The 24,401-nt window shown below is 42.0% G+C and overlaps 1 protein-coding gene and 1 pseudogene across 1 annotated transcript; both read left to right on the top strand.

Annotated features, from left to right (window-relative positions):
• Positions 1–60: 60 nt before the first annotated feature.
• Positions 61–6,489, top strand: LOC131577669 (pantetheinase-like; annotated as a pseudogene).
• A 1,269-nt stretch (positions 6,490–7,758) lies between these two features.
• On the top strand, positions 7,759–18,396 carry LOC131577271 (pantetheinase-like). The gene is made up of 8 exons (XM_058834932.1): positions 7,759–7,910; positions 9,621–9,876; positions 9,981–10,111; positions 11,870–12,062; positions 13,492–13,783; positions 14,976–15,349; positions 17,615–17,785; positions 18,145–18,396. The coding sequence occupies exons 2-8, from the start codon at positions 9,664–9,666 to the stop codon at positions 18,262–18,264; spliced, it is 1,494 nt and encodes a 497-aa protein (XP_058690915.1). The 5' UTR covers positions 7,759–7,910; positions 9,621–9,663; the 3' UTR covers positions 18,265–18,396.
• Positions 18,397–24,401: the final 6,005 nt, after the last annotated feature.

Below are 24,401 nucleotides of genomic sequence, written 5' to 3'. Positions count from 1 at the left end.
AAAGGGCAGGCTTCCTCATGGAACATCTTGTTAATAGCTTCCTTTCCTTTTTGTATCAGATGTCAGAATTTACTGAAACCAGGAATGTACACCTCAACTTATTAGGAAGCACTGACCATGGAAGTGCTGATGATGAACCAGGTGAGAAGGAGCTGAGAAGACTACAGCTGGATGGAAGATACAGATCTGTAGACATGAGACTTAATTGGCTCATTTTGTGCAATTTGTTCATTTACCTGATGTGTGGTTTTAGGACTTGAGAGGGGCCATAAGACCAAAAAGAGCACAAATGAAACTGAAATTACTGAGCTGCCCTGCAAGGTGTGAACTTTACAAGACCACCAGTAGAAACTAAACAGGCTTAACCAACCCCTCTAACAGAGCAGTCAGCGTTTCTATGAGAAGCTAAGCCCCCCACTGTGGTTAGTGCTGTGCTTGTCTCATGCAGTGGCAGGTCTAAATACCTACCTGCCACTACTGACACAGCTGTAGAAGCTGTGATGGGCAGAGACTGTGCCAGGTGCCAGACTGCACTTGGCTGGACCGGGGCAGCCCTGAGCAGGAGTCCGTGTAGCAGCACTGAGCTCGGGATCGTCTGCCTGCCTACCTTCCACATCCATGCCTGCACCCTTGGGTTTGGGCAGTGCTGGTCTCTGCTGAGATTTCCCAAAACTGTTTTCCTGCTGCGACCCAGGCTTGCCTTAAGCTCTGTCACCACAGCCTGGCTGACCCTCAAGTCTGGCCAGGTGATGGATTTCTTTGGCTGCAGCACAGTGCTGACTTCCCTGCCAGGTGTAAGGCAGAATTGTTCAGTGTTGGCAGCTCTCTTGCCTTTGATATTGTGAGACTTTCCAGGCAGGGTGATTGCCTCTCTGGGTGTCAGCTTTCAGCCACCCTGGGGAATTTGCAGCTTTTGTGCAAGACTTCCTGTTTTTAAACCCCACTGCCTTTGCTTGCCTTCAGCCTCCTCTTGGGTGACTTCCTAAGGCGACTTCCAGGCTCCAGACACGGGGCTTCCTAAAACTTGTGCCTCTGCTGTGCTTTGTGTTGTCTGCTCTGGGGCCTGTGCCCTGGACAGATGTTGCAGCTGTCTATGAGCACAACATGGTGTTGTCAGAGGACACTGAAGTTCCTGTTTCTCCTGAGGAGGTCTTGATGCTGATGGAGAAAAATATTGCAATTTTGGAAGCAGCCATCAAGGAAGGAGCCAGACTCATTAGAGACATTTGTTTGAGTAAACACCAACCATTGTTTATTGTCTTAATGGTGTTTGTATGTTAGTAGCAGGGTTCCCGTATCATTGTGACTCCTGAAGACAGCATTTATGGATGGGTCTTCATAAGGAAAACAATATAACTTTATCTTGGGGATATCCCAGACCCACAGGTGGACTGTATTCCTTGTGCTCATCCTGGAAGGTATCATGCCTGTTATATATGGGGGAACAGTCTGAAGGGAAAGACAGTTAGGGGCAGTTGTTGATAGTTTTAAATGTCTTGGAACAAGTTCTGTGAAATGAAGCCAAGTTAAGACATCATGTAGTTGCCATAAATGGCTTCAGACAACTTTCTTCATAATTTTTCTCTGCCATTTTTTCTCAGTGTAATTTTTTCTGTTTTAGTTAGTATACCAGGAAGGTTGAGATTTATTTAATAGAAAAACAAGTACATAGAATCTATGTTTTAGTAAGAAATTCTACGCATATTGTAGAAATGTTTAAGATACAGAATTATTAGGAATATTTGTGAATAAAATAACAGCTACCACTGAAAGAATATACTGCACAATATAAAACTCAGATTTTTGAATCATTGTGTGGCAGCCTTTTCGTTCTGTTATTTTCCTTAATAAATGGCACCATTTATTGAATCTGCAGTAAGCAGACAGGTAACAAAATACATCACAGAAGAAACAAATCCTAAGCTACCTCAGCACACCAGCCACATGGAGAGCTGGAGCAGAAGGGCTGAGAGTAGCCCCTGTGTGGGTGTAACGTCAGCCCTGCACCACACACCAGCAGCAGAATGGAGATTTGAAGGTGTGAAGATTTGCTTCTACTGCAAGGAAGCTCCTGCATTCCTCAGTTAATGTGAGTGATGGGAGCATTTCAGCTGCTAAGCTCTGAAGCACAAATCTGTTGTTTTCTATCAAGTAACAGAAAACAGCAATCTTCTTGTAGATACAACTAACTTAGATCTATCAGTCTGATGATCTGTAGTCTTAACATTGAAAGGTTTTTTTATTAAATGGTTTTGATTTTTTCTTTCTTTCTTTTTTCACTCCTGATTAGGTTTGCTCCTTCATCCATGCTTGGAAGACTGAGCTGTCTGCAAGGAATAACTCCATCTATGTGGTTGCAAATATGGGAGGAAGGAAACCGCGTAATTCCAGTGACCCGAGGTGCCCAAGTGATGACTGCTACCAGTACAATACCAATGTAGTCTTTGACTCAGAAGGGAAACTGTTGGCTTGTTATCGCGAGGTGAGAGAATTTTACAATGTTCAGGAAGTGCACGATTCTCAGGAGATTAAAGATATGAAAGAGAAGCTTCTTCCTGGGCTTAAATGTATTTCTGTGTAGAGTCATAATAGACGTATTGTCAGAGGGCAGGTGAAAACCACTGCCACTATTCTGAATTTAAGAACAAGTCATTAAATGAGAAGTAAAGCTCAATAAACCCTCTGTTTTTACTGCATCTCAGTAGGAAGTGACACACAAGATATTTAAACATTAACATCCTAAATAAACTCTTACTGACTAAATACAAGTCCACTTTATTGGTATAAACCAGAAGGAACAGATATTTGTGGCTGACTTCTCTTGTAGTGGTATGAGTTCCCCTTTTTGAAATTAACGTATAGCACATTCACAAAATATATTCTCCATTACTTGTATTTATGTGAATAATTCAATGATCATTTAACTTGAATGGTTTGATTTATTTTCTCATATTTTATTTTCTCCATTCTTTTTTTCTTTTCCATGAGCAGTACAACCTTTTTGTGGCAGAGAAACAGTTAAATTACCCCAAGGATCCAGGATTTGTGACTTTCAATACATCCTTTGGCTACTTCGGCATTTTCACATGCGCAGACATACTCTACCACATCCCAGCTGTGCTCTTGGCAAGTAGATTTCAGGTTGATACCCTTCTGTTCCCAAGTGCTTGGGTGAACTCCCTTGCACTATTGTCAGCTCTTTAATGGTCCAGTGTCACAGCGTGGGCCATATGACTGGAGGTCAGCTTCCTTTCAGGAAATAAACACAACTCCGCTTTAGATATGACAGTTAATGTGAGACTACTCTAATTGATCCTCCTTCTCATGGGCAGCATTTGTATCTGTGTAGTGCAGCTGACCTGAGCGGAAATTCCCATCAGCTCTAAGCATGCATACTCATGTTAACAGGACTAGAACATGAGAACTTGTAAAGTTCTTGATATAAAGGAAATAAAAAATGTGCTATGTAAGAACTTGGAAATTCTTAAGTTGACTACAACACCTCTAGTCTTTGTTAAATATGAGTGTTATTTTTCATCTTCTGACCCTGGTGTTTTATTGGCGTTTTCGCCAAGTAAAGACCCAAACTTAATTTTCTCCACTAGATGGAACCCTAACTCTGAGAAATGTTCTTGTGAGTTCTGCAACTAGTACGTCTGGGCTGGAGCCACTGTGTGTCACATTTTCATTATAGGCTTTCTTTTCACTGTATATTTTTCCTGAACAGATGCTAGAAGTAAAGCACAGATTTTGTGTGCATGTGTTTGCAGAATTGAGAGAAACTTACTGCTAAAATGTAGCTCTAACCTTTGCCATCCAAATGAAAGTAGATGTGAGCCATTCCTTTAGTTCTCAGTTGTTGAATGACCTTATGTCATACAACTCATATTCTTTATGAGTAGGTTTTACTCTGGGCTTTAAAGATTTCTCTGTTTGTGTAAAGTACTTGCATAAAGATGGGAGTTTTGGTAATATCTTTTCCTTACAGAGCTTTTTGATTGGACAGTGTTACCACCCACTTTAATCAGAATTACTGATTTCTAGTGCAGTTAAACTCAAAGAAGAACACAAAACTTCAGCCACTTAAATCATATGTAATCAGGACACTAACCTTGTCATTTACAATACATGAAGCATCAAAGTTTGACATAATTTCCACCGATGGCAAAGACCACTAGGTTAAGATTGTAGTCTGTGAAGGCTCAATTGTCTGGTAAATCAGGTAATCAGTCTGGTAAATGTTAGAATTACATTTTGCACATATATAATTAGTGACTACTGCTTGCCTGTTCCAAATATTTGCTTTCAGATTAGAAAATTTCTGGTGTTATGTGTTTGCAGGGGGTGGTATTTATGCCCCAGATGGTCCAAGAGCATATTACTACAATATTGAAATGGATAATGGTCGCCTTTTGGTGACAGAACTGAGTTAACACCCACGTCTCTCTCCTGACTTTTCTGCTGCTGTTAGCTGGACATTGTATGCCAGCCAGATCAAACAGCTTCCATCAAACACTCTTTCAGTGGGGTTGTTTACCATGATCTCTTCTCCTTCACAGAACTCACTGAATCTGAGGGAAATCAAGCCATTTGCCAGCAGGACCTCTCTTGCCAGCTGAGTCACAAGATGGTAGAGAAGCAGCAAGATGAAATTTATGTCCTGGGTGCCTTTCATGGGCTACATGTTGTTGAAGGATGGTATTATTTGCAGGTAAGAGTTTTCTGCCCTTATTTGAACAGTAGAAAGGCTGTACTACTCTCTTTGCTGTCTGTTTGCTTTTGTTTTTTTTTACTGGGGCAAGACATTTATTAGCCCCCCACCATTGACTTCATTAGGAGTGTTAATCTGCTTTTCTGTGTCATAAATGATGGAAGTGTAGACCTTGGATTGATTCTATGCTGTTGTAACACCCTTGAAGGTGAGGTCACCCAGCAGTTTTGGCAAGGACAGGACAAGTACATATGCTTCTCTGTGCTGATTGTACATCTACAACACATCTTGCAGAAGTTGCTTTTCAGGTTTTGCAGGCTGTAGGTTTGTCAGGATTTATTGCTGAGGGGAGACCTTATTGCTCCCTGCAACTACCTGAAAGGAGGTTGTGGTGAGGTGGAGGTCGGATCCATCATTTCTCCCAGATGACAGGACATATGGAAGTGGCCTCAGGTTGTGCCAGGGGAAGTTTAGATTGGCTACTAAGAAAAATATCTTCACTGAAAGGATTGTCAAGCATTGGAACAGGCTGCCCAGGGAGGTGGTTCAGTTATGATCCCTGAAAATATTTAAAGAATGTATAGATGTGGTGCTTAGGAATATGGTTTAGTGATTGGTTTAGCAGTGCTGGGTAATGGTGGAATTGATGATCATAGAGGTCTTTTCTAACTTAAATCATTTTATGATTCTAAGCAGGTTTCGGTATATGTGTACGAAAAGGACAGAATAATGTGTCTCCCCCTGTCTTCATAGGGATGCTTTTGTCACAAGAGAGCTGTTTTCTGCTCAGTTGTGCACATTGTGCTCACATTGTGCTGATGTGATTATCTACCATCTGGTTATCTAACAAAATAAGGAAACAAAATACGGATATACCATTTGTATTTACTTGCTTGCAAGTGTGTTGATTCTTTAAAATTTTACTGCTATACTTTTTTTTAGTGTGCTACAAATCATTTGTACATACATAGAAATATATAGGGACCTATTCCGAGTGTACTATAAGTAAATGCAGAGATGTATTGCATCATTTTTTCATCATGACAACTCTTCTTGCTATCAAATCCAGCTCGTGGTTGCTGAAAACTTAGTGGTGTTTTGCCTTTCTGTCTCCTCCTCACCACAGATCAGTACTCTGCACACTTGAGCACATGTGGGCAGCCCGTGGAGATGGCTCAGACCAAGTTTGAGATGTTCTCCCTCAGCGGCACATTTGGCACCAGCTACGTCTTCCCAGAAGTGCTGTACAGCGGGGTGCAGCTGGCCCCCGGGGAGTTCCAGGTAAGGGGACACCCTTGTGATTTGTCAGACATCTGTGGTCAAAAAGCAACTTAGTTATTATCAGTGTCCTCTATCCTCTGCCTTGAGTTCAAGGCAGCCTTATTTCTGCTTTGATTTTCCTGGTTGTATTCATGCAGTAAGTCCACCTTGCCAATTTATTCTGCCCTGTTTCCCCAAATCCTCTAGAACAAGATCTCTTTTAAGATAGAAATGTAGTTTTTCTCAGACTTCCTGCTAGCTCCAGTTGAGACTGGAGGTCTCTCCACTAGATCAGCATTACTGAATATATTATTTTGTGTTTGCCATACAAGAGTAGTGCTTTGATGATGCTCCTGCTTATTTTCCTTTTTCATAAACAGGTGCTAACTGATGGACGTCTGATAAGTCGGAATGCTACATCACAGGCAGTTTTGAGTGTAACACTCTTTGGGAGGTGGTATGAAAAGGATCCTCCACGCACAGATCAAGCTTCACCATGATTTCACTGCAGATCCTTCAACCTTTCATCTCCTTCTTTCTCTAATAACAATCACAAATAAGGGTAATTAGTATTAAGAATGGTAATTAATACTAATATTTAAAAATATAATGGCATTCTATTCCTCAGCTATTCCTTATCTAACAGTATAGTCACTGCACTTTCATTTATTGACTTGATTTTGCAGCAAAAGTCAATACTCTGCTGGACTGTTTTTTATTTCTATATGATAGATTTGGTTGGCATAGGCTTGGCCTTAACCTGGGAACAATAGAAAATAAATTCCTCTGACATTAGTGGTGTAGGATTCAGTGGGTTTTGCCCCACTGAAAAGCACTTTTTAATTATTGGAAAATTTTGGTGCAGTATTAGCAGCTATTTCCACAACCCTGTTGCCACCCCATTTCTGAACAGGCACTTTTGTAAACAAGAGATTACCAGAACCTTTGAAGATTCTAATTTCAGTTGAAAAGTAAAGCAAGCCTTGAAAACATGTACCTTCAAAAACCAGTTAATCAACTCAGCACACCGTAATGTGTTACCAGACTATGATAGTCACTTCATGGGGGAGGAGTCTACTTTAATTTTCTGACTACATTTTTAGGATGTGGAAAATCTTCCTAGGACAGAATTGTTGATAACTGTTTGTATCCCAAATGCTCAAAGCAAGCAATTTCTCAGGAGCATGTCTGTCTTCCCATGGAATGGTTGCTCCTACCAGTGAGAGGGAGAGTCGGGATGTTGGGCAGGTGTTGGGTAAGGGGAGTGAAGAGCTGGAGCAGGTGGGACACGCTGGCACTTGTGCAGATGTGGGCCCTGCACTGCTTAGGCAAGTGGACTGGATTATGTTGTGTTTCCCAGCTAGGATTTCTATGTGTGCCTAATTCTGTTGTTTGTTCTGCAGATTTGTTTTGAAGCACATTGTTTACATTTAATCTGACCAACATCATTATAAAAACAGACTTGAAAAGAGGCAAAATACTTTTTTAATTTTTTTTTAACAAAGGGAGTGTTTTAAAAATAAGATTGTAGTCTATGAAAGTATCAAACTGAAACCCTATGCAATTCATAGAGTAGAAGTAATGGAAAACATTATTCTGTTTGGAAGGAAAAGCACTGTATCTTTAAATCTGTATATCTGCGCCCTAGGAAAAGGTGTCCTATTACAGCATAAGTGACATAACTATGTGCTGTTGCCAGAAGTGAGCGCCCTCTGACTTCCTGACTCCTGTTCACGTGTACTCAGTGCTCCGCAGTGATTGCGTGCCTGCCGGAGTGACCTCTCACACAGCCTGCTCCAGGCGAGGTTAACCCTTGGAATGTGCAGTGGCTTCCTCACGCTCTCGCTAAGCACAAGAAGAGAAGCCGGAGTACAGTCTGATCACAGACTCCCTCTACAGCTAAGCTGATTTAGCGCCAAATTGCATCCTGCTTCCCGAAGTAAGTCCTCAGGTAGCCCCCACCATCAGACAGTAGCAGAGATGGGGCCGGGAGCAGCACAGGGATGGGAAGAGTGGATTGTGGGGGGAGAGGAGTGGAAAGTAGGCGGACCTCTAGGTAAGTTTTCCCTTACACTGTGCAGAGCCAAGTGCAGCCCGCACCACTGCAGTTTTCTTCACTTTATGCGGTGGATTTGTTTGTTTAACTGGTCCTGGGAGGAAACAGGGAGCCGTGCCTGCTGGTTCAGAGCAAACAGGGATAACTTGCACCTTGTCCCGGCAGTGAGACTTGAATTGTGTGCGGCATTCTCCTAGCACAGCATTGGTAAATATTTCTGCTCCTTCCTGGCAGGGCAGTCACCTTTCTGGCTGATGTCCTCACTATTGCTCAACAAGAGAGCATTTGCTACTTCCTCCTGGACACTGATGTGCTTAATGTGCCTCAACCTATATTTCATTTGGTAAAAAAAGTGAGGCAGAGAGGGAGGAAGGCTTCAAAGGTTCATTAGTTGAAGTATCACCGAAATCTCTACTGCAGCCTTTAAAAGTCTTTTAGTCTTAAATACACTAGAAAGTGCATTTAAGGTTCCTGAATGAACATGCTGGACCTAGTGATTTAAGTAGATGTGTAGAGAAGTACTTAGGGATGAACAGGACCAGATAAAAATCAAAGTTCCTAATGATTGAAACTGAGTCAGCAGTACCCTCTGAGAGAGCTCTGTGGTATCTGCATTCATCCACAAGTCTGTCTTTTCTGAACCAGCTCTACAGTGACAGTCTGCCGTAGCTGGAAGCAGACAGCCTGTTCTGCCTCCTACTGCTCAGACAGCCTTTTTCAAATGGGAATACTGCAAATACTAGAAAGTCAAAAACTGGAAAATGTCATAGCAACAGATGAATTTGAAATGAGTTGAAGATTAAAAGAGAATGCCTCTCAATCCACAGCAGGTTTATGGGGACAGAAAGGTGTGCAGAGGAGCAGGGATGCTCCTGCACCTGGTGAAATAGCCTGCTCTTTTGCTTCAGGCTTGCAAGAGTCAGGCAATGAGGTCTTATTACATGCCTTATTTCAGAGGAAAAGTTCTGTCCAGATTTGTATTTTCTGATGGAAAGCTGTTGGGAATTGATGCCCAGTTAAACAGAAGTGACTGAGAGATACACTGGGATAAACTCAAAGGAAGTTCTGTTGCTGGCATGTTGGGTGCATGACATCTAAGTATAGTGAGATGCTAATGCAATTTCTTTGGTCTAAAGAAACTCTGAAGCAAGCTGCACATACTAACACATAGCACAGGAACTAAGGAATATGAAGATACTAGAATAAAGAAGTTTTTAAGACACCCTGAGTTTTGCCACTAAAAATTCACAGAAGACTAGCTCCATGGGTGACAATATCCACCTGCAAATCAGAGCTGAGCCCACACAGATAGAAAAAGTCTTGCTGTAATTAGTAACAGAGTAAAGTATAAACAAAAAAAATTGGACTGTTCTTTCTAGATATATTTTTAATGACTTATCTTTTATTGGCTCCATTAGTCTTGGCATTGCCCAGCATTTTAGGTTTGTTCAGTTGTGACATCCTTACTGTGTACAACAGTACTTATATGACACACATGGTTCCAAGGTAATGCTTTAACAGACCTGCAGTTCGTTCCTCCCTCTTTCAAAGTAAACTTTGTCCCCCTTCTCTTTTCTGTGCATATTCCTTTAGCACTGTTTGTCCAGAGCACTCTACCTGGTGGGAGGCTGCAGCCATGCTCCCTTCCCAGGCTCTCCTGCCCGCAGTGCTGTTTGCATTCGCAGCCCTTCAGGCCCTTGCCTCTGACACCTTCATGGCAGCTGTCTATGAGCACGCCGTCATCCTGCCAGGTCCCACCGAGGAGCCTGTTTCTCCCGACAGTGCTTTGGCCCTGATGAACAAAAACATGGATGTCCTGGAAGGGGCCATCAAGGAAGCTGCCCAGCAGGTACGAGGGGTACCGTCAGGGTTGTCCATCAGTGTTTTCTGTTCCTGCTGGCCCTCCTGGTTATCTGCTGGTGGGTGACCTTTAAACGGAGCCTGTTGTGACAGGGTGCCCACATCATCGTGACTCCTGAAGACGGCATCTATGGCTGGCGATTCACAAGAGAATCCATCTACCCCTACCTGGAGGATATCCCAGATCCAGTGGTGAATTGGATTCCCTGCACTGACCCCTCAAGGTGATTCCTTCTGCGGTGGTTTAGGTGATTTCAACCTGTATCTCATGGAGTCTTGAGCAGCTCACACTAAATTACTGAGAACTGCTAATGACTGACATAAGTTTTAATTAAAATTAAGTGTGAAGGTAGTTAAATGGTTAAATATATAGCATGTCCATGACTAATTGATGAGTGAAACATTGTTTTTTTTTTTAAATTAGACACATCAAAGAGAAATTCAAACAACATACAGGGTTTGGGTTACTGAAAGTTGAGGACATGGCTTTTTTTGATACCAGAATATCCTGCTTCTCATTCTGCTTTCAATTTTCCACACTATTTTGCATAGAACTAACTGTAAATTATTAACACTAGTATTTCTTTGATTTTTGGGTTTGTCTTTTACAAATGACATGTTGAAACAAAAGCACACAAACCATTTTTGTGGACAGCCAAGAAGTAGTCTCTGAGTAGATAATAAGAAGGTTGAGGTCAGTAGTTAAAGTCCAGACTTCTAAATGATAAAAAATTATAAATGATAAAATGATAAATTTTAAAAACCCAGGATCTTTAGATCTTGGTTTTCCACAATTAAGGTAAGATAAGGTCTGAATTGCTAGCGTCTGTGCTGTAGAACATGATCTGTCATTCAAGCAGCAGTGACAAACTAAGCTATAGCTGAGCACTGGACTTTAGACTCTTACAGGAAGCAAAAAGTGTTCAACCATGGAATTATAACCATAGTCTGCCCTTTTCACCATAGCTTTCTGCACCTGCTTGATAAGGATCAGGTTATTATATCTGTGAGGATATAATAACTCAATGTTTCCAAGAAGAAGAGTCACAATTCGGAGCAGCACAGGATGTGCAATTTTTTTCTGAGAGATAAGAAGCTAAAATTTACATTCTTTCATTGAAGGTGGAGTGTGGGGTGGCAATATGTATAAGTAGGTCTTTATTCTAGTGCATCGCACAGGTTTAGCAGAGGTGATCTGGGTTCCTCCTCACTGTTTCAAATCAGGGACTAGTGGCTTTTGGGAATATAACGCTTGCCATTAGTGCCATTAGTGTCTGGCATGCCTTATTCCTGGTGCTGTATGTGTATACTGCATGGAGGTCCTCCTTGTGTGGCCCAGGCACACCTTGCAAAGCCATAGGCATTGCCACACTACAAAGGGGGATGGCTGCTGTCTTTATGGCCTGGTCTGGGTACTTCAGAGGTGCTGCCAGTTTCTGGCACGTGGACCCTGTTGCATTGTGAAATTAATAGTACACTGCTTTTCATGCCAGGGTTACAGGTCTGTGAGCTCCTGTCTATAGGAGGAAATGAATTGATGAATTGCCTGGACCATATCATCTGCCCTATCCCACAGCTCAACTCTGCTTAGCATGTTAAGGGCCCAGAGCTGCAGTCCTCAGTTGCCAGTATGCTTGATGCTAAAATATTTGCTTGTGTGACACCAAGCTAGTGTCTTCCTCTGCCCAGAGATTGCTCTCCTGCCCTTTTCCAGCCCAAGGACTATCTGTTTACTGCAGAACATGTTCCAGGTTCTGAAGGGGACTGGCAGGCACATCCCTGCAGAGGCCAATGGGAGGTCCCCAAGGCCTACCCCAAGGTGCAGGAAGCAATCTGAACTGTAGCAGTTCTGTGTGTCTGCTTACCCTGCCCTGGCTGTAGGGTTGGAGATACTGCTGATGTGACCTCAAGCACTCTGGAAATGGACACTGCTGACAGCACAGGTTTTGTTAATTTTTTTTTCTTTCTCTAAAATACTTTAGATTTGGTCCAGCACCAGTGCAGGAACGACTCAGCTGCATGGCCAGAAATAACTCCATCTATGTGGTTGCAAATATTGGGGACAAGAAGCCGTGTGACTCCAGCGATCCCGACTGCCCCAGGGATGGTCGCTACCAGTACAATACGGATGTTGTGTTTGACACACAGGGGAAACTGGTGGCTCGTTACCATAAGGTAAAGTGGCCTTGGAGAGACAGGAACTAATTTTCCACTTCTTCCAAAATGTCTCAGTTTGGGAAGAGAATTAGATGCCGGTCATTGTCCACTGGCAGAGCTTTGCTTTTCTTTATAATTTAAAAGAATATCTCTCTTGCTATGAAGCATCAGTGCCAAATTTTCATTTGCTGTCAGGTTTCTCAAAACAGACTGGAATGAAAAATGATTGCTCTTGTGCAATCTAGCGGCATATGGTTTTGGTTGACTTCCTCATTTCATTAGATCACTACTACCATAAATTCTGCTGCTTAAGCAGTTTCCAGTGCCAGTTTTTTACCAGACTACCACTTCATGTTCCAGGATTTCAGTGTTCATCTCTATTCCATTGTAGATTAGTAGTCTGATTTCAGAGAAGCGGGACCTTTTTTCTAATGCTGCTTTTGCACAGTTTTTACACAATGGCAATTTTTTTGACAAAACTATGGCCCTAAGATGGGTTTAAAAAGAGATAAGGATATTGAAACATTTGCACCCAATGGAAGTTTCTCTGTCAGTATTATGTGCCTACCTGCAAGTTCCATCACAGCCATTTATGATTCGTGTGCCAGATATCATGCCAATGTGCATAGAGTGAAGCCAGTTTATTTAATGCACTTCAGGCCCAGTATTTCATCTGGTTATTTAGAGACAATGCCAAGATATCTATTTGTGAGCAGACTGTGTGAGTGAAATGCTAATAGTGCAAGTCTCTCCCCCAGCCTGCCATGGCCCAGGTGCTGAATTACAAGTTAAGTAAACTTGAACTTATTTTATGGCTTGTTGTCCATATTTACTTTCAGACCACCTGGACATTAATAAAGGATTCTTATTAAATATATATGTGAAGGAAGAAGGAAAATGTTGGAAAGCTGAAAATGTCACAAACTTCTGCATTTCTGTTGCCTGAGATCATCTGCCTTTCCACCATCAGCACAGCCTTTGTTTTCTACTCTGCAGTGTCCCAAATACTGTCCTGTGCTTCATGCTGGTGCTCTGTACTTCCAGTGCTTTTGGGTATCTCCACACCAAGGTCACCAATTTTATCTCTTGACACCAGTTCCCCCATGCCTCTCTTACATTGCTATTTCTCTTCTGGTTGCATTTGGGTTACCAGAATATAAACTAGGTGGGGAGAGTGGAGAGATTATTCTTATGCAGATGACACCAACAGACCTGAAGGCAGCTGGCTGCTTTCCTAGCTAGATGCCAGGGCAACCTGAAATATGTGTTCCATATTTTGGGTAGAATGATCATACAATTTTAGCCTGATTGCCTCCTACCTGTGAGGTCTTCCAACACAGGTCACAAATTTTCTCTAGTCATTCTGAACAGCTTTAGGGAATGACTCCAGGATGCATAGTTAGTAACTATGCCTCTAACTGGTTTCTCTATTTTTCTTCCCCTACAGTATAATCTCTTTCAAGGAGAAAGTCAGTTTAATTACCCAAAAGAGCCAGAAGCTGTCATCTTTGAGAGTCCTTTTGGGAAGTTTGGCATTTTCACTTGCTTTGACATCCTTTTCTATGAGCCTGCCGTGGTTCTGGTGAGCAAGATGCAGGTGGACACCGTGCTCTTCCCAACAGCTTGGATGAATGTCCTGCCCTTTCTGACTGCAATTGAGTTTCACTCTGCTTGGGCTATGGGCATGCGTGTCAATGTCTTAGCTGCCAATACTCACAACACCAGCATGGCAATGACAGGTAACTTAATTTTCAGTCTGTGCAAAAGTCTTTATAACCATGAATCTCTTATTCCCTGTTCTACAAAGTGATTTTGCAGAGGAATATAATGTATTTTTCTGGAAGGTGAAGAATCTAGTCACCAAATTTTAAAACTGATAGATCCTGTTCCTATTGGTATCATACAATGCACAACAAAACTTGTAGTGTTTTCTTTTCCCTAAGTTCTTAAGATTAACTTTTCTTTTAATGGCTCTAAACAAGTAGTAGGTTACTATCACTGAATAGAAATTTTTGAGATTTTTAAGGCTATTTTCCTCTCCACTTCTAAGTCTATGATTGAATGCTGAGCTGCAAATATACTCATAAACCATATATGTGGCTACATTTATTCTGCCAAATGAGAGACTTATTTATATGCCTGTATTTAACACTGTTACGGAAAACTGTTAAAAACACATGTTCAGGCCTGTTGTTGTAACTCTGGTAAGAAGTCCACATCTTCATTTTAGAATGTAGCATTGATTTTTTCAGAGCTCAGCTTATGGAATAGTATATTTCATATAGACCAGTATTTCATTAACAGACCAGTATCTTAACTGAGCTGTGCAACCACAGTATTGTTTTGGAACTTCTAATTTGAAATACCTGACGGGCTTCTGTAGTGATAGGTATGACAGACCTTCGACTTCCCTCTGTTGCTTGGTGCTGATCAGATGTGAATCTCCTCCCCATGAGGGGTGGAGTTCTCAACCAATGTAAAGGGGGCTGGACAATTATTGTCTCCTTCTGTTCATGAGGATAGGCCTGTGATTTGGATAATGACAAAAAATTAACATCTCTGTGACCCTAACTTGCCTGTGTTGTGTTTTGGATCATCTCAATCAACAGATGGTCCTTTCACATCCATCAGCTGAGAAAAAAGGAATTATCAACCCTAGTGCATACAGGAGAAAAGAGACCTTAGGAGGAGACCATAAATATAATCATAACGTAAAAAAACAAACATCCTCTGCTTTCAGTTACTCTGAGCAGACCTCATCTGAGGGAACAAATGTTATTCTTTGCCAAAGCATGAGCTCTGTATGATCACCTTTGATGGGACTTAAATGACTGAAATCTGTGTGGAACAGTGGATAAGGTATCAGTAGAGACACTTAGCACACCATGATTTTTTAAATTCTTCTTGGACTGACTATTGTGCTCTCCACAGGGAGTGGCATTTATGCACCAGCTGGAGCCAGAACATACTCCTACAACATGAAAACTGAAGATGGTCACCTCCTCATTGCTGAACTAGATGCACACCCTCGTCTTTCTCCTGCCTCCCCACCTGCTGTCAGCTGGAACTCATATGCTTTGAGTGTTGGAAGATTCTCACAGAATGACCATGAATTCACAGGAATAATCTTTGAAGACCCCTTTACCTTCACGGAGCTCACTAAGCCTGGGGGGAATCTCACTGTCTGCCAAAAAGACCTCTGCTGTCACTTGACATACAAGATGGCAGAGAAAAGAGATGATGAAGTTTATGTGCTGGGTGCTTTTGATGGCCTTCATGTTATTGAAGGACAGTACTATCTGCAGGTAAGTCTTTGGAGGGTGTTGCTTACTTTCAGAAGCTTATTTACAGGGAGAAACCTTCAGCTCTGTGGTGAAAAAGAGAGGACAATGACTGTCTTCTATGCTGGAGTCCTAGTGACCTGTTCATTAGTAACGGAAAGGAGTTGCTAAAACTTCCAAGCCTATTTTGCCTTCCAAACCTAAAATGCAGTAGAGAGGTCTCTAAACCACTTTTAAATGCCCCAAGCACACACACAACTTTTGGGGGTGTGCAGTATTGACTAAATTTACATTAGCTTCTTTGAATATCTGCAGTAAGTGTTCTGAATCTCCTCAGTATCACAGAATCACAGAATAGATAGGGTTGAAAGTGACATCTGAAGATCAGATAGTCCAATGCCCCTGCCAAGACGAGGTCACCTAGAGCAGATTACACAGACATGTATCTGGGTGGGTTTTGAGTATCTCCAGAGAGGGAGAATCCAAGACCTTCCTGGGCAGTCTGTTGTGATGCTCTGCCACACTAAATGTGAAAAAGTTCTTCCTCATGTTGAAGGGAAACTTGTGTTTTTATGGCCATTGCTTCTTGTCCTGTTGCTGGGCACCACTGAAAAGAGTCTGGCACCATCTTCTTGGTGCACCTTTGAGATATTTGTATGTATTGATTAGTCCCCTCTCAGTCTTCTCTAGACTTAACAGGCCAAGCTCCTGCAGTCTCTCCTCATAAGAGAGATGCTCCAGACTCCTCATTATCTTTATGACTTCAGCTGGACACTCTCCATTAGCTCCTTTTCTTTCTGGTACTGAGGAGCCTGGGCACTGTACTCCAGATGTGGTCTCATTGTATTTACATCTAAGAGTTGCTGTTAAAAATCAGTTGATGACAGCTATTTTTATGAGATGCTCTGATAAGTTAGAGGTCACAGAGATGTTGATTTTTTGTCATTGTCCAAATCATAGCCATGAAGCTTACTAAAATGACTTTTAGTGGGAAAGTCCTCTCTTCTTCTCTTTTAACCAAATATTTGGGAAGACAGTGAGCTACATCCTGGTTGAATTTGCTTAGAGCCATATTTGTAAACATCCTTTGCCTTCATAATTAAGTTATTATGCCAGCAGATTATACTTTTTTTAAAGTTACTTTTGTCTGTCAGCATGGCCTTTTTGTATGAGCTGGTACAGACTCCAGATAACACTGAGGGAAGGTGTTATCCAGCAAACAGCTCATCTAATACTTTTAGGAAGGTAGCTTGAATAAATTCAGTTCTTGGTGAGCTTGATTGTAAAATTAATTTCAGTGTTTGTGGAAGCTTCCAGATAGTCTCTGCCAGTATTGAAAGTTCTAGAGAATACAGAAATTTCTATTCTTCCTTTTTCCTTCAGTATTTTTTCATTTCCTCAGAACATATTCCTTATTTCTCTGCTTATTTGCATTTGAACACAAAACCGTATTTGCTGATGGATAATACTTTTGATTTTTTGCAAATATGTTTCTGTCACCTAATACCAGACATGTAGAAAAGGTCCATCACCTATCAGCAAAACCAGACAACATCCTTCAAATCATTCCTGAATCAGAGGAGTGCTAGCCCTATTTCATATTTCCTCATGAAGACCATAAACATTTGTCAGCTGGATAATTAACTCTCATGACAAAAGGGAAACAACATTGTGATTCCTACTTTCCTCTATGTGTTGCAATTACTAACACAAAGCTGTAACAAAAGATGCTAACTTCATCTCCTTGGCCTATATTACCTAGGATTTGAACAGGGAACATCAAATTCAGACTTCGCATGGGACTACCAGGCCATCTAATGAAGAACCATTAGCAACATGTACAATTAGCAGTAAGAGGACCTGGATGTGCACTTGTGCAATGTATCTATGTGGAGGGCTTTGTTTGGTTTGCCTAAAATTTCCATTCACAAACTCATCTTACTAAAACATGTGGGAAAGAAAACTTCAAATAAGACAATTGGTGATTGAAAGAATTAGTGGAAGAGACAGGATCATGCTTCAGAGATGAAATAAGGTGCTCTGGCTGCATTTATGTCAGAGACAATCTATTTATAAAATTATAAGACTAAGACAACACATGTCTGGAATACTGCTAGTCAGATCAAGGGGTAAAAAGATAAGCTACAACTGAAAAGAAGTCACCCAAGAATTATGAAAAAGATCCTGTGACTCTTACCTGCACTGACACACATTAGCTTTGATGACACAAGGCTTTCCTAGCACTGTTATGGTCTTGCTAAACACATTGTTATCTTCTCCTCCCCACAGATCTGCAGTCTGCTAAAGTGCCTCAGCACAAACCTGAGCACATGTGGGCAGCCCGTGGAGATGGCTCAGACCAAGTTTGAGATGTTCTCCCTCAGCGGCACATTTGGCACCAGCTACGTCTTCCCAGAAGTGCTGTACAGCGGGGTGCAGCTGGCCCCCGGGGAGTTCCAGGTAAGGGGACACCCTTGTGATTTGTCAGACATCTGTGGTCAAAAAGCAACTTCATTATTATCAGTGTCCTCTATCCTCTGCCTTGAGTTCAAGGCAGCTTTATTTCTGCTTTGATTTTCCTGGTTGTATTCATGCAGTAAGTCCACCTTGCCAATTTATTCTGCCCTGTTTCCCCAAATCCTCTAGAACAAGATCTCTTTTAAGATAGAAATGTAGTTTTTCTCAGACTTCCTGCTAGCTCCAGTTGAGACTGGAGGTCTCTCCACTAGATCAGCATTACTGAATATATTATTTTGTGTTTGCCATACAAGAGTAGTGCTTTGATGATGCTCCTGCTTATTTTCCTTTTTCATAAACAGGTGCTAACTGATGGACGTCTGATAAGTCGGAATGCTACATCACAGGCAGTTTTGAGTGTAACACTCTTTGGGAGGTGGTATGAAAAGGATCCTCCACGCACAGATCAAGCTTCACCATGATTTCACTGCAGATCCTTCAACCTTTCATCTCCTTGTTTCTGTAATGTCAATTAATCACAAATAATGGTAAATAATACTAATATTCACAATTAAAATGGCATTCTATTTCTCAAGTTGCTTTATCTAACAGCATAGTCACTGCACTTTCATTTATTGACTTGATTTTGCAGCAAAAGTCAATACTCTGCTGGACTGTTTTTTATTTCTATATGATAGATTTGGTTGGCATAGGCTTGGCCTTAACACTGGGAACAATAGAAAATAAATTCCTCTGACTTTAGTGGTGTAGGATTCAGTGGGTTTTGCCCCACTGAAAAGCACTTTTTAATTATTGGAAAATTTTGGTGCAGTATTAGCAGCTATTTCCACAACCCTGTTGCCACCCCATTTCTGAGCAGGCACTTTTGTAAACAAGAGATTACCAGAACCTTTGAAGATTCTAATTTCAGTTGAAAAGTAAAGCAAGCCTTGAAAACATGTACCTTCAAAAACCAGTTAATCAACTCAGCACACCGTAATGTGTTACCAGACTATGATAGGCACTTCATGGGGGAGGAGTCTACTTTAATTTTCTGACTACATTTTTAGGATGTGGAAAATCTTCCTAGGACAGAATTGTTGATAACTGTTTGTATCCCAAATGCTCAAAGCAAGCAATTTCTCAGGAGCATGTCTGTCTTCCCATGGAATGGTTGCTCCTACCAGTGAGAGGGAGAGTCGGGATGTTGGGCAGGTGTTGGGTAAGGGGAGTGAAGAGCTGGAGCAGGTGGGACACGCTGGCACTTGTGCAGATGTGGGCCCTGCACTGCTTAGGCAAGTGGACTGGATTACGTTGTGTTTCCCAGCTAAGATTTCTATGTGTGCCTAATTCTGTTGTTTGTTCTGCAGATTTGTTTTGAAGCACAAACATTGTTTACATTTAATCTGACCAACATCATTATAAAAATTGATCTGCCGAAGGCAAAATACATTGGTTTGTTGTTTTGGTTTTTTTTATTTATTAAAGGGAGTGTTTTAAAAATAAGATTGTAGTCTATGAAAGTATCAAACTGAAACCATCTACACTTCATATAATAGAAGTAATAGAATAGATTCTTCTGTTTGGGGAAGGAAAAGTGCTGTATCTGTAAGTCTCTATATCTACGCCCTAAGAAAAGGTGTCTTGTTACAGCATAAGTAACATAACTGTGAGAAATGATGCTCACTTTTAAGATTTCAAAGGTTTATTAAACCTTAACGAGGCAATAAAAGACTGAATAAGGAGAAGAGCAGCACTGGGAGCCTAAGACTAAACTGCCATGTGCTCATCTATACAATGCAATTATATAGCATTTATACTATTTATACTCTTTGCCCCTTCTAAAGCCTTGTCTGTCTACTCCTTTTTGTACTGTCCATTGGTGATTGGAGTTCAGGTGTTGCCATGCCGCTCCTCCAGGTAACATGCCTGCCCTCCCCAGATGCCCCGGCCAATGACAATATAAGGGGCAAGTGAAAGAAAACTATGGGGAGAACATAATAACATAGCTGTACATCTATAACACTTAACAAAAACAAAATATTCATCCCTTAATTGTGAGACCCAACCATCCCATTACCCATCTATAACATAACTATGTGCTGTTGCCAGAAGTGAGCGCCCTCTGACTTCCTGACTCCTGTTCACGTGTACTCAGTGCTCCGCAGTGATTGCGTGCCTGCCGGAGTGACCTCTCACACAGCCTGCTCCAGGCGAGGTTAACCCTTGGAATGTGCAGTGGCTTCCTCACGCTCTCGCTAAGCACAAGAAGAGAAGCCGGAGTACAGTCTGATCACAGACTCCCTCTACAGCTAAGCTGATTTAGCCCCAAATTGCATCCTGCTTCCCGAAGTAAGTCCTCAGGTAGCCCCCACCATCAGACAGTAGCAGAGATGGGGCCGGGAGCAGCACAGGGATGGGAAGAGTGGATTGTGGGGGGAGAGGAGTGGAAAGTAGGCGGACCTCTAGGTAAGTTTTCCCTTACACTGTGCAGAGCCAAGTGCAGCCCGCACCACTGCAGTTTTCTTCACTTTATGCGGTGGATTTGTTTGTTTAACTGGTCCTGGGAGGAAACAGGGAGCCGTGCCTGCTGGTTCAGAGCAAACAGGGATAACTTGCACCTTGTCCCGGCAGTGAGACTTGAATTGTGTGCGGCATTCCCCTAGCACAGCATTGGTAAATATTTCTGCTCCTCCCTGGCAGGGCAGTCACCTTTCTGGCTGATGTCCTCACTATTGCTCAACAAGAGAGCATTTGCTACTTCCTCCTGGACACTGATGTGCTTAATGTGCCTCAACCTATATTTCATTTGGTAAAAAAAGTGAGGCAGAGAGGGAGGAAGGCTTCAAAGGTTCATTAGTTGAAGTATCACCGAAATCTCTACTGCAGCCTTTAAAAGTCTTTTAGTCTTAAATACACTAGAAAGTGCATTTAAGGTTCCTGAATGAACATGCTGGACCTAGTGATTTAAGTAGATGTGTAGAGAAGTACTTAGGGATGAACAGGACCAGATAAAAATCAAAGTTCCTAATGATTGAAACTCTGAGTCAGCAGTACTCTCTGAGAGAGCTCTGTGGTATCTGCATTCATCCACAAGTCTGTCTTTTCTGAACCAGCTCTACAGTGACAGTCTGCTCTAGCTGGAAGCAGACAGCCTGTTCTGCCTCCTACTGCTCAGACAGCCTTTTTCAAATGGGAATACTGCAAATACTAGAAAGTCAAAAACTGGAAAATGTCATAGCAACAGATGAATTTGAAATGAGTTGAAGATTAAAAGAGAATGCCTCTCAATCCACAGCAGGTTTGTGGGGACAGAAAGGTGTGCAGAGGAGCAGGGATGCTCCTGCACCTGGTGAAATAGCCTGCTCTTTTGCTTCAGGCTTGCAAGAGTCAGGCAATGAGGTCTTATTACATGCCTTATTTCAGAGGAAAACTTCTGTCCAGATTTGTATTTTCTGATGGAAAGCTGTTGGGAATTGATGCCCAGTTAAACAGAAGTGACTGAGAGATACACTGGGATAAACTCAAAGGAAGTTCTGTTGCTGGCATGTTGGGTGCATGACATCTAAGTATAGTGAGATGCTAATGCAATTTCTTTGGTCTAAAGAAACTCTGAAGCAAGCTGCACATACTAACACATAGCACAGGAACTAAGGAATATGAAGATACTAGAATAAAGAAGTGTTTAAGACACTCTGGAGCTGTGTCCTGCTAGGCCTCTGCAGGATAGCAATGGAATAAGCTGTCTCAATGCAGCCAAAGTGAGCCTGCTTATTGTGATTAAAGGTGATTATTCAGACCTATTAAATGCATTTTAATGAAATCACTAGTTTCAGTGAGAGATATGGTCTGACGTACCTTCTTCCTTTTTTGTCACATTTTTCTGAGCTCTTAGTGTGTTCATATGGGTACTCTATTAAACTCCTTGTTTCATGTTTTTCAATCAGGTCTTGAATGATGGATGCTTGATAAGTAAGGAAAAACCAAGAAAACCAGTCATTGCTGTGATGCTTTTTGGATGGTTTTATTAAAGGGATCCTCTGAAACAAGACCCACAGCCAACATGCCTGCCCATGATATTTCCATAAATGAAGCTCTACACTGTTATTCTTATGTCCAAATGAGATACAGCATCATCTAAACAACAATTCCAACTATGTTTCTCATTTCCAGTTGCAAAAACTCATCAATCTGTTTGGTTTAATAATAATGTGGCAATATTATTACCATTTATTGAGAAGAATGTGTTTCTATGTCATAAGATTACTAATGTTTTAATAGTACAAAACAGCAGTTTTCTCTTTTTGCTGGATTTTTATTTTTCTGACCCTCATAAAACCCAAACTGTAGTCCAGAGTATACATCCTTATTAATACAGCATTGCATATTTTTCTATTGCAGATTATTAAGGGACCACAAATAAAACAGTGAAAGATGTGATTTGTGGCAGGTCTATACACATGTTCAATTTTTCTTTGTCTCTGGAATATGTCTTGGGCTGACCAATGCCAGTCGGCTCTTTTACCACAATTAGACCTTTTTTTCCCCTATCTGTGTTACTTTGGTTTTATATCCTTTATGCTATTGGTGCATATCATGTAGGAAATGGCAACACAGTGCATCATGGAAGCTGAACGAGGACTCCAGTCAAAAAGCCCCTCCTGAAACAAAACATGCCACCACTTTTTGGTCAGAACATGATTTGAATCATTCTTTATATGAAACCTCTGTTGAAACAAAACTTGAAATAGAAACCTCAAATTATTCTGGTTGTCAGTTCTGAAAAACAGTTTGATGACACCTCCTGACTGCACTGGATGCCATTCAGTGACATAATTTTTACTGCAACAAGTCACTGAGTGACCTGGTATCTCATGGCAGCTCCTCCCTCCCATCTTCTCTGTTTCTTTCTAGTCATGTAACACCAATGTATGTGAAATAAGCCTTGCCCTTTGCTCCTTGTTAATGCTGGGTGGTGCTGCCCTGCAGATGAATTTGCTGTAAGAATTTGGGGATTTAGAATTCTATTTCAGACCATCTAGTCCTGGTCTAGTTCCATCTAGAGATGGAACTGATCACATTTTTGCTTTCTCTTCTCCCCAGTGACCTGTGTTTTGTTGATGCTGCTGGAACTTCGTGACTTTCTTTCAACACATCAGTGTATAAACATGTGCATGTTCCATGGCTGTGTCCTTAAGAGTGGTCAGAGACCTCTGTTTGTGTAATTTCTCCTTCCTTTTCCCCACACTGCTACTGTTCCTGGTCCCACTATAGAATCATAGAATCTTCAGGTTGGAAGAGACCTTTGAGGTCATCCAGTCCAGCTGTAAACTTGTCATTGCCACTGTAGCCTCTAAACCATCATGCAGTGCCAGATCCAGACCCCTCTTAAACATCTCTGAGACTCCACCACCTCCCTGCACAACCTGTTCCAATGCCTGACCACCTGAACAGTGAAAAAAAATTTTTCTAATATCTAATCTGAATCTCCTCTGTCCTAGTTTAAGGCCATTACCTTTAGTCCTTTCACTGCAGGCACAGCAGGAGAGACCGGCCTTCACCTCACCGCAAACTCCTTTCAAGGAGCTGTAGACAGTGATGAGGTCTCTCCTGAGCTTTCTGTTCTCCAGACTAAACAAATCCAGCTCCCTCAGCTGTTCCTCATAATCCATGTTTTCTAGACCTTTCAGGACCCTTGTTGCCCTTCTCTGGACAGGCTCCAGCACCTCAATGCCCTTATTAAAGTGATAGTTCCAGAATGGAGCACAGCACTCAAGCCTCACCATTGCTGAGTACAGTGGATGATCACTTCCCTAGTCCTGCTGGCCACACTGTTCTTGATACAGGCCAGATGCCATTGACCTTCTTGGCTACCTGGGCACACAGCTGGCTCATACTGAGCAAGCTGTCAGCCAGCACTCCCAAGCCCATTTCTGCCAAACAGCTCTCGAGCCGCTCCTTCCCCAGCCTGTAGCACTGCCTGGGGTTGCTGTGCCCCAAGTGCAGGACCCAGCAGCTCACCTTCTTGAGCCTCCTGCAATTGCCCTTAGTCTTAGGCCATCGGTTGAGTCTGTGCAGGTGTCTCTGTAGACCCTACCCTCACGTAGATCAACACTTCCACCTACCTTTCTGTCTTCTAGCCATATTTTTACTCATCAAAGTTTTTTACCATGATGCTCTCAAGGTCCTCACTCCCCTGTACTTCTGTTCTGGAGCTGGTGAGACACTGGGAGTGCAAATACTCTCCAAACCCCAGCACTGATTACCTGATTATGGCTGCTGTGCGCCATATGACTTTTTTTGTTTCCAAATGTAAATAGATATTCACATGAGACATAACAGTGACATGTCTCACATAATGACATGTTTATCAAAAGCCCCAGACAATGTGCTCTGAGTCATGGAAGCTCAACATTATTGCTGCTAAAGCCACACTGTCTTAAAACCTTGTTCACTGTTTGAATCAGTTACTGTGTGACCACCACAGACTGATCTCAGTCCAGCAAGAGATTATCCAGTGTAGTCCTCTTCCCATGGGTACAAACTCAGTGCAGACACTGTATTTGTCCCCAGGCAAGCTGGTGGGTGATACTACAACCCTCTCCCAAGGAAAGGATCT

Source organism: Poecile atricapillus, chromosome 3 (genome assembly GCF_030490865.1).
Source record: "Poecile atricapillus isolate bPoeAtr1 chromosome 3, bPoeAtr1.hap1, whole genome shotgun sequence".
In the NCBI taxonomy this organism is placed as follows: domain Eukaryota; kingdom Metazoa; phylum Chordata; class Aves; order Passeriformes; family Paridae; genus Poecile; species Poecile atricapillus.
Note: the sequence above shows the minus strand (reverse complement) of the source record. Positions and strands in the feature narration are given on the sequence as shown.

Coding starts and splice junctions, on each gene's coding strand:
- LOC131577271 (XM_058834932.1), top strand. CDS start 9,664: ATGCTCCCTTCCCAGGCTCTCCTGCCCGCAGTGCTGTTTGCATTCGCA. Junction 10,112..11,869: donor CCCTGCACTGACCCCTCAAG/GTGATTCCTTCT, acceptor AAAATACTTTAG/ATTTGGTCCAGCACCAGTGC. Junction 12,063..13,491: donor TGGTGGCTCGTTACCATAAG/GTAAAGTGGCCT, acceptor CTTCCCCTACAG/TATAATCTCTTTCAAGGAGA.